Source organism: Prionailurus viverrinus, chromosome B4 (assembly GCF_022837055.1).
Source record: "Prionailurus viverrinus isolate Anna chromosome B4, UM_Priviv_1.0, whole genome shotgun sequence".
Lineage (NCBI taxonomy): Eukaryota > Metazoa > Chordata > Mammalia > Carnivora > Felidae > Prionailurus > Prionailurus viverrinus.
The window spans coordinates 519,034-529,450 of NC_062567.1; the positions used below are offsets into that span (position 1 = coordinate 519,034).

Below are 10,417 nucleotides of genomic sequence, written 5' to 3' on the forward strand. Positions count from 1 at the left end.
GAGAATGTACGATCAAGCCTTTATTTAGCCGTACAGTCAGGGCAACCCAAGTATTAGTCATACTGACATGTGCTCCGGAGGGCCGCACACCCATGAGTCCTGGCAGGGATCCCATCTGCTTCCTGCCGCCTCCCACACTGCAACTCTCTGCAAATCGCTGGTATTTTTACTGCAGTTCTAGAAAGTTACTTAACATGCCTCATCTGGGGAGGCATTTAAACTTCCCCTCCCTAATTATAAAATTAAAAGCCAACTAGTGTAAACCCCGTACGTCTAGCAAGATGAAGATCCGCTATGAAGATCCGCAGCGAGCAACTGGAAACCAAGAACTTCCTTAAACTGGGAAGGACGGTAAGGAGCTCATTCCTCCGGAAATTTCCATAATCCCAGAGCCCCTAGTTCTCTGGACAGCACGTTGATCTCACCCCGTCTCTACTGACTCTTAATACGATCTGGAAAATGGGCTTGCACGTGGACCAGTTGCTACAAATCTCAGTAAGACTGAGACTGAGATCTGAAGGTACTCACACAAAACACTTCTGAAAACTAAAAGCTGTTGTATTTTCGCACAAGCTACGTTTAGGACATCCTGCTGGCCCTAAAAAACAAACACATGAAATCAGGTGACGATCATGTAAACAACCTTACTTTTTGCCCTGTTTTACTGGGCTAATCAGTGAATAATTATTATATGTATTTTTTAATTTTTAAAAAATATTTATTCTTTGGGAGAGAGAGAGAGAGAGAGAGAGAGAGAGAGCATGAGTGGGGGAGGGGCAGAGAGAGGAAGACACAGAATCCGAAGCAGGATCCAGGCTCTGAGCTGTCGGCACAGAGCCCGACGCGGGGCTCGAAACCAGAACTGTAAGATCATGACCCGAGCCGAAGTCGGGTGCTTAACTGACTGTGCCCCCAGGTGCCCCGGTAAATATACATTTTATATAAAAGGATGAGTTGAAGGCGAGGGTGTGACTCTTGGGCCGGCTGCCTCTCCTGTCATTTCTACCTTCCTCCTCCTCCCATTTCTGTATCAGATGCCTCTCAGCTCCCAGGACAGGAAGAAGCCACAAGTCAGCGGGGGGGGGGGGGGGGGGTGGCTGTCAAGGTTGCACAAGGGAGATTTCCCAAGGAGGGTCAGGGTGATTAATAGAACAGGAATCTGTTTCGACACCCTCACAGCCCCGCCCCACCCCCCCCCAAAAAACCACCAGACTCGAGATGCTGATAAGAATTCTTTTATGTTATTCCAATAAAAAATACATTCATACAGAAATATAACAATCTTGCAAAAAACAATTTCAAATAAAATCTTGTAAAACAAAATTTTACAAAAATCTTACAAAGATTCTTTAGATAACAGGGTGCTTCAAAAAAAAAAAAGAAAGAAATTTCACTAATAGAAATTTTTTTTAACGTCAAGCAAAAAGTTTCTGCTTGATTGAGGCTCAGTTATCACCTGAACAGAATGTAATTCTTTCTGTACTTGCTTATTATGAAAATTACAGGCATCAACACATATGGCATTGAGCCCCACCCAATCAAACAACTCCATGGTGTTTCGTAAGCGAGACAAGCCAGCGCAAGCCGTTGCGTTTTGTTGTTGTTGTTTTTTTTTTTTCCTTCTTCTTCTTGCCTTTTTTGTCTTTCGTTAACCTTCTTGCTTAATGGAATTGTTATGGCTAAGCAACAGAGCAGGGCCAAAAAAGGAGTTTCCCAAAACCCAGCAAATCAAGCGCCTGGATTTGGACTTGCCAAAAGAAAAGTGCATTTTTTTCCCCTCAGCAAAATGAAATGAGTTCTTCAGGTATGTGTATTCATCAGCCCAGATTTCAAAACAAAACAGAACAAAACAAAAAACCAGTTATGTGAGCTTTCATCACTGCTCATTTCCAGGAAGATCAAACAAAATACCAGGCCAGCCAGACTCATATGTATATATATATATACATATATATAAAGACAAGATCCACACCCACAAGCCAGCAGCTGGATGAAATATCAGCCATGCTGTGGTATGCCAATTCGGGGAAATGACTCGTTGGAAAAACTGGAAGAATCTATTTGCTGGAAAAAATAGCTTCATCTGCATAAAAAGTATTCTAAAAAAGAATCCCTGTGACTAGCTTACTCTTAGGTTAGATGTTCTAATAAGGCTGAAATTCAAAATCAAAACCTTGGTGTGTCTGAGACCAATTAGTGGGCTAGCATTCCCCTCCGAGCCACTTTTGAATGGCCGAAGGTCTCCTATTCTGGACCTGCCAATAATGACGAGCGAAGTCAGCAGTCTGGGAGAGATCTGATGCCAAGAATCTGTAGCAAATCATTAAATTACAGATAAAGCCTTTATAAAAGTTATAGTTTTCATTTTTACCTCCTTTATGGCCATTCTGAAATATCTCTTCACAGGCTGTGGAATTTTCTAGCTAAACATTCTCAGTTCTCCTTAAAAAAATATTTATATATTATCTATATATATATATGTATATATATATACACACACACACACACACACACACGCACACACATACACACACACACACACATACATACACATACGTTACACACAAATATACATACACAAGAATTCCGCCCACTTTTTAAAAAAAGTAATATACTTTCTGTATTACCAACAGATACATGTGTGGAACTTGTGCCTTTTAAGCAAATACATTAACATGGTTTTTTTATACTTCTGTGTCTTTAATATGCGTGACAACGTTACATATTAAATACAGCCGGTGTGTGATCTATACACAATGGTTGTGCAAAGTCTATATGAAAGTCTCATGGTGGCAGAAATGGTCTGATTTTCCAATGATCCTGTTTTCACTTTAACACTGACAGTCAAGTTGTCAAAACATATCGCGTAAATACTGACTTGTTTGGGGAGTTTTATCTCTCCGTTTGTCTTGGTGAAGGAGGACTTTTGTACGAGATTCGATTTTCTGTATTATATATTGATACAGTACAATGCCAGGTGAAAAAAAGAGCCTTAATAAAGCATGCATCACCCATACCCCTGTATGAGACCCCCCCGCAGAAGGGCCACTTGCATAAGGCACCATTATTAAGATCTACAGTGCATTAACAGCTAGAAAACCAGAAATTAGTCCTCAAGGCATAAATAAGAGAAACTTAGCTGCATGAGAAAACAGTTTCGAAGCTTTAGTGGTTTTATCCACCCAACTGAGAAAAACTTTAGGTTCTGAGTCTAATGGAACATTAGACTGGCAATTCCCAGCCCTAGCACTCGATACCCAATGCCTTCACAGGGCATCACGAAAGTCTCCAAAAAGGGAATTCAAATTCAGAATCATTTAAAAAATAATCCTATGCTGCACAACTGCCTTTCTGAAAGGGAGTGTTACAAAATCGAAGGGGGAGGGGGGGAGGATTGTGTATTGCCAGGCCCAGATGGCTATAGGGATCGCTGAAGTTGACCAACCACACGTTAGCTGCTCAGTAGCTGGGATCGACATTGCAGTCCTGATTGAAGAATGGAAAAGCAGATAGTTCCCCAGACCATGCATTACTTTTTGTCTTACAAGGAAAAGTTATCGATGTGTTATATTTGTAAATACACAGCTTATACGACGGGTAACAAATGAGCTCCTGTAGCCGGTAAACAAGCTACTTGACACATTGCACGTTTCATAGCTGCACCAGACACCGAACGTTCTCTCACACGGGAAGGGGCTCCCCTCCCCACACCCACTCGCCACTCGGGGGTCAAGACCACCCACTCCCGCCCTCCATATATTCCCTTCTTTTTTTTTTTTTTTTTTTTTTTAGTTTTTATTCTAAGGCGCAGACCCCACCCCCTAGGAAATGTTTGGTGGTCATCTCCTCTCGTGGTATATACTCCGCACACACAAAACATTCAAACTACGCGTTTGCTGCCTCTCGCGGCCTTGCCACCGCGAGGGAGAAGCCTCGGCCTCATCACACAGTCAGAAATAGATCCTCCACAGACAGGCAACCCAACCAGTAACATTCTCAGTGCACATGCTCACGGCAAGGGCTTGGGGACCACTCGGAAGGCAGGTACCGGTGGTGAGTCGGGGCCACCCAAACACCACACACCGCGGGTGCCCTGCCGCTTCTGACGTGACGTGGTTCGCCCTCGAGAGACCTTCCCAGTAGAGGTCCTGGAGGCAGCTGGGTGGGGTGCAAAATGGCATGCTTTGGCTGGAACACGCACCCTCCTTCCACGGCTGTCTCTCAGCCTGGAAGCCTTTTAGCCCGCAGGATTCGCCGCTCTGCCCCCTCACAGGTGCCTCTTCATGTGCAGGGCCAGGTGGTCGGACCTGGAGAAACACCTGCAGAGCAAATCGGCATCCAACACGTTAGGGGTCCGCCTGCGCTGAGGCTACAGACCTGCGGCCTGGCCTCCGCCCCGCCCCCTCCGGGCCTGGCCTCCGCCCCGCCCCGCTCCGGGCCTGGCCTGGCCCCGCCCCCTCCGGGTCTGGCCTTCGCCCCGCCCCCCTCCGGGCCTGGCCTCGCCCCGCCCCCCTCCGGGCCTGCCCCGCCCCCCCACCACTCCCGAAGGGAAGTGGGGATCCACGGAGTCAGGGAGACTCATTACCGGGACGTGAATGAAGGCCTCCACCCAGCTCTGGGGAGCACTTCACCCGACCTCACTACCGAGCCTTCAAGTTCCAAGGGTCACAAAGTATGAATGAAATCACTCTAGTCTCACGCGCACAGAACACAGTTCTTCCTAATTTGGGCAACTGGCATCTTACAGACGCTTTAAAAAAGTCCCAGGCTGAAATGACAAATGCCATCTCGGGAGAGGAAAATGCCTGCCTTCTGCACCGCACGCCTGTTCCTCGCTGGCACTCCGCGCCCCTGCACTTTGGGAACACATACCTGTCACAGTGAGAACATTTAAAAGGCTTGGCACCAGTGTGCTTTCTGAAGTGTCTGGTTAACTCATCGCTTCTTGCAAAACGCCACTCACACCCTTCCCATGAGCATCTGTAAGGCTTTTCTCCTGGGAAGAGAGCACACGACAGGCACACCGTGATTTCACTGAGCAGGAGGAGGTGTGCTGTGACCGCGCACAAGGAAGGGGCTGGAGGAAAGTCAGCTCAGGGGCAAGCCCAGGGGCCGGCCTCCTCGGGAATTCAGTCCCCCTTCAATTAAGGACTTAGGGACGGAGCCCGGAGCCCGCACTCCAGGGGACACCCAGGAGCCCCCTCCTGACCTAGCCTTGGGCCATGTGACCGTAATCAGCGCTAACGTGTAAGAATGACAATTACTCAGACTGGCGAAATAGTTCTGAGCTGACGTGTCAGCCCGCTGGACCCACAGCCCTGGCGGGGGCAGGCTTTTATAGCTCTCTCCATGGAAACGGTTTCTCTCAAGTGCTTATTTTGTTCCTTACTCACTTCCCTGTGGAATGAGGCTTTGTAGTTTCCTCCGGGAAGCGACATTTCTCCAAAACTGAGGTCATGAGTTTCTGGGAAACCCCATCCTCAGGCCTTCAAAGCACTTTCTAAATGGCCATCCGACAGCCAAGCTGTCTTCACCCGTTGGTCAGACAGTAAACACGAATTCACTACGAGCACTACCTGAGGGTAGTGAAGGTTCTGCCACGGCCTGTCCTCAAGTGTGACGCCGGTCAGGATAGACGGGGACTCGGGGACCCTGACTTGGGGGCTCCCAGGTCCCTGCCTCGTCACAGGGTGGGCCGCTTTACGCGACTCCATCCACAACATCCCTCCCGCCTCTGGAGCCTGTGTGATTCTGCCCCCGGTCACCCCAGACTATCACGGTAATTTCACATGCGACTGTCATCTAAGTTGTGGTCTTCTGTGACAAAGTCTTTTTTTTTTTTTTTTCCCCAACTGGTTTCAGAAAACAAAGGCCACGTGATACACAGAGAAATTCTCAGGAAGTACCCACACATCAGTACTGCCTCCCACGTTGCGCACTGGCCAAGCTCTCGTCTCGCAGCACGGCTGACACCGGCGTGCTCCCCGCTGCCCGGCCACCCTTTGTCCCCACCCCAGGAGAAAATCACGGGCCGCTCCACGTGACGGTCTGCACGGATGCCACAGACCGGGCACCGCCGCGGGCCTGGATGGGCGGGGGGGGGGGGTTGGAGCGAGTGAGGGGTGTGGGGTGTAGGCAGAGAATGGATTTACCTCATCCGGGTAATCTCAGAGTGTCAACCGTTCGTCGGGCACACATGTCCAGTCCTTCCGCTCCTACTCTGTCCTCCCCAGAGACCCAACTCTTTTGGGGGAGGCATGAGGTGAGGGCGCGTCCGCTCGCCGGGGCCCCGGCCCCCTCCCAGGGCTGGTGCGATTCAGCGGCGCCCACCAGCGGCCCACCTCCCGCGTGGCAGGAGGGACTGACCTGTGTGAGTGCGCTGATGAGCTTTCAAGTGCGAGCTTTTGGTGTAAACTTTCCTGCAGCCGTTAAAGTGGCACCGATGCACCCTCCTGCGGCCATCTGGGGATGCGTCCCCGCTGCCCTTGTCACCCGGCTTCCCCGCAGTCCCACTGCGCACCTTCCCGGGAGGGTGCGGCTCGCCTGGCACGCAGCCCCACAGGTGAGAAGCCTCCCTGCTCAGTTCTGGAGAAGAAGGGGGTGTGGAGGTGACGGACGAGCTCAGGGTCCCCGAGCCGACCAAGACTTCGCCGATGGGGTCGGAGGAAAACTTGGTGGTGGGGGACAGTTCCTCGGAGCTGTCGGAAGACTCGCTGCTCACGTCCGAGTTGAGGCTGTGGGTCTCCACGTTGTAAGCACAGCCGGGGCTGTTCAGAGCATCCTCGGGGGGAGTGGAGGAAAGCTTCGGGTCCGGATCCTCCTTTTTCTCCCGAGCCAGGATGATTTTGGTCCACAGATCTTCCTGGCTGTCGAACTTGATTTCGGAGGCCGACACATAGCAGGGCTCGCTCTGGAGGTAACGCTCCAGCTCCAGGCAGGTCTGTGCGAAAGGAACCACAAGAAGGCACGTGATTGTGACGGCTGAAAATGGAACCGAAAGCAAGTTGCCAAAAAACATGCAGGAATCAAGGGCAGGTAGACCGTGGCCGTGGCCGTGGCCGTGGCGCTGTACGAATCTCGTCTCTAGGAGAGCGAGGGGGAGGCTGTTTCTAGGAATGGATATGCACTCGGAAGAAAGACCAGAGGTGGAGCCTCTCCTGGCCTTCCCAGGTCGGACCTGTGGCCACAAGGACTGATGGTCACGAAGCCATTTTGGTTACAGTTACCGGTGTTGACGTTACTAATGAGTTTCCGTGAGCCACACAAAGAAAACCGGCCTGAGACAGTCCCCCCTCCCCGCCCGACAGGTTTAACCAGATTATCTGACAGTGTGGAGCACCATGTGCATGAAGGAATGCCCCGGCCGCCCTCCCTTCTCACGCACAAGACAGAAAGGCTGCCCAGCCCGCAATGCAATGTGTTCTGACATTGCGTGTGTCTGTCTTTAGAGACACAGCTGAGAGCACAGGGCCACGCTCAGCCAGCAGGCGCAGCCCGCTGACGGTCTGTGTTCGGGGGCATCAGTGGAGCTGCAGACAAACCACCCCATTTCCTGCACAGCCCCGACCCAGGAGGCTCTCAAAGAATGCCATTCCCAAGTGCAGGGGCCGTGCTCACCCACAACTTTAATGACTTCCACAGTGGTCCGAGAAAAACAAGAGCTTCAACAACAGGAGTGGAGAAGGAGTTCCAGAATGGCCATCTGCTATTGTAAAGAATGCAGGCGGGGAAATTCCTCCCCAGCCCTGCTGGGAGTCCCACAATGGACAAGAACTTTATCTACTGGCCAAGAGTACAACTGTATGAGTCATCACTCTGTTTCTTTCACGCAATGCCAAAGGAGACTTCCTTTTGAAATTCTGATCAGCGGCCAGAAAAGGACCCGGTTCAAACATACATGCAGGTGTCACGGACAGTGCCCCTCCCCAGCCCCACAACCAACCTTTCAAGAAGCTACAACTGCCGAGAGAGCAGCATCCCCTCTCCCCACCATCTCAAACTTCCTAGCCACTGGAAAAGAAAAACGGTAGGAAACATTTTAGGATTACATTGTGTCCGCCCTTATCTCTACTAGGATCAACTGCCTGGGTGCCCATATAAGGCTGTCCATACAACTGCATTTCTACAGATTTCAGTTTCTACAGCAAACTCTGCAAATCACGTTCAGGACCCGCAAAGCCTACCCAAAGGGCTCGTGCTTGCTTACTGAGCAAATGTGCCTGCTAGAATATAGCACATACCCTTCCCCCTCCCCACGGATTCGTCACATAGCCAGCATGAGCAAGCAAAGGGGAAAAAAAAAAACATCATTGTTTTCTCTTTACCCCTAAAATCAGACGTGTGAGTTACAGGGCATACTAGGTGCTCTAAGGACAGACACCAAGGGCTCCAACTGATGTTCCAGAGAAAAAGGAAAGCACATTTACTGAGGTCATGCTAAACTTTCATAATCTGGCTAATTTAAAAATCTCCATTATGCCGATCAGCCCCAGGGACCGAAACGTAGCTCTCCGAGAGTTTAAAAGCCTCTGAAGGCCACCGGGAGCTCAGCCTGGCTTGGGGCCCAAATCCCAAATGCCCGAAGGAAACTACTTAGATCAATTTCAATCACGTCCTGGGGAGCAGCTACTTTAGGAGGAAAAGGGGGGAGGGGAGAGGAAGGCAGGACGGGGCTGGGAACGATTAAGCAGGCATGTGAAGGTTGCAACACTTTGCATTTCATCCCCTTTAAAAGCTTTCTAGGCTTTGAAACCCACAGAATATATTTGATCTGCTAATTCACTTAGTGACAAAAAGCGAACAGCCTAGCAGGGGCAGAGACAGCCCTGACCCCTCCTTCTATCTTTTTAAAGACAATGGGACGAGTGTCAGAGTCTCCTCTCTCCCTTCAGGCAATCCTAACAATTGGGGAGGGGGGGGGGTAATAACTTTCTTAAATGTCCAATGTCAAAAATTCCAGTTCCACTAAAAAAAAAAAAAAAAAAAAAAAAAAAAAAAAAAAAAAAGCCGGAAACTAGGACTCTTCTTCTCAAACTCAGACTTGAAGCAATTTGGACGGGCTCATTGTCATATGACTGATAAGTCACTGGTTGTGCAAACATTGTTGGCTCTTTTTTTTTTTCCTGGTCAACAAAAGAAGCAGGTAAGAAAAACAAGACAGATCCAAACACATCTTAAGGATTCCAAAGGGGAAAAAGACACTGGAAATGGCCCAGGAGAGAAAAGGAGCCGGTGGATGTGTCCCTGGTGACATTTTTAATTAAAAAAAAAAAAAAAAAGAGTCTATGTACAGACACCAAAAAAAAAAAAAAAAAAAAAAAACCAAACCAAAAAACAAAAACAAAAAACAAATCCAAAAACAAAACAAATTCCCCATTAAAAAAAAAAAATACCCTTGGCAGTCCATGCAAGTTCATATGACAAGATCCAGCTGTGGAGTCTGGAGCTGGTACAAACACCAAACTTCCGCCAAGGGCTCGGGCCGGGATCAGGCCGCGGGGCTGGGACTGCCCTCCGGAGGATGCAGTCCAGGAGCCCCAGAAACGGGAGAAAACAGTCCGAGAGGCGACGCGCCGCTGCGCCCCACTCATATGACAACTCCGCTCCACGCCGTGAAAGGCCCCTTTTAAGTGCCTTCCGCACGCAGGCAGCAGAAGTACGTTTTAGGACTAATTATTTCAAATTTTTGTTTTTAATGTACCCAAACCATTGAACAAGAAAAAAAAAAAAAAGAAGAAGAAGAAGAGGAAAAATAAATGCACCTCCAACCACACACCATCCTGGCCGTGCGTGCATGCACTCCCTCCTCGGTGCACCGGGCACCTGGCACACGAAAATTCCAATTTACCTGTTGCCAATATTCCTCCAGGGAGGGCAGCGCCGAGAAGTAACCAGTCTCGTGCACAATCTGGAGTTCCTGGAAGATGCTGCACATTGGGAGTACATCCATGTCGGGTTGGAAAAGACAGTCACTGCTGTTGTGAAAACAGGGAGGTGTGCGGTCTGGAGTCGAGAGCGCAGCAGCCGTGCCTGCAGCGCCGGGGAAAGTTTCATGCAAACTCAGTGCACAGCAATTAGGCGCCGCGGGTTCGGATCCTGCCGGAGCCCAGAGACGCGCTCGCGAGCCCACACAATATTTGCAAACACCGGACTGACTGCAAACGTAACCCCTGCAAAACTTCCCTATTCAAAGCTCCCTGCCAGCCTCCCCCTCTTCCCCGCCTGGCTCCCCCCACTCCCTCCCCCCCACGTGACTCGCCCGCGCCCGCCCCGTGCACCGCCCAATCACGCTGCGCCCGGCCCGGGGGCTGCGCGCCGGTGATGTCAGCTGCGGCCAATGGCAGGCGGTGACTCACAGCGGCCCCGCCTGGCGTGACCGAGCCTCTCCATCACAGCCCTCGCCATTGGCTCAATTCGA

General features: G+C 50.2%; 1 protein-coding gene across 2 annotated transcripts; it reads right to left on the minus strand.

Annotated features, from left to right (window-relative positions):
- Nucleotides 1–1,219: 1,219 nt before the first annotated feature.
- KLF6 (KLF transcription factor 6) lies at nucleotides 1,220–10,196 on the minus strand. Of its 2 annotated transcripts, XM_047867879.1 has the most exons (4): nucleotides 9,848–10,184; nucleotides 6,367–6,940; nucleotides 4,873–4,996; nucleotides 1,220–4,319 (listed from the first exon to the last, which is right to left on the minus strand). In XM_047867879.1, exons 1-4 carry the CDS (start codon nucleotides 9,947–9,949, stop codon nucleotides 4,268–4,270), a joined length of 852 nt encoding a protein of 283 aa, XP_047723835.1. In that variant the 5' UTR covers nucleotides 9,950–10,184; the 3' UTR covers nucleotides 1,220–4,267. The 2 variants fall into 2 exon arrangements, with proteins under 2 accessions (XP_047723835.1, XP_047723834.1); XM_047867878.1 differs by lacking the exon at nucleotides 1,220–4,319 and having other exon boundaries at nucleotides 4,535–4,996; nucleotides 9,848–10,196.
- Nucleotides 10,197–10,417: the final 221 nt, after the last annotated feature.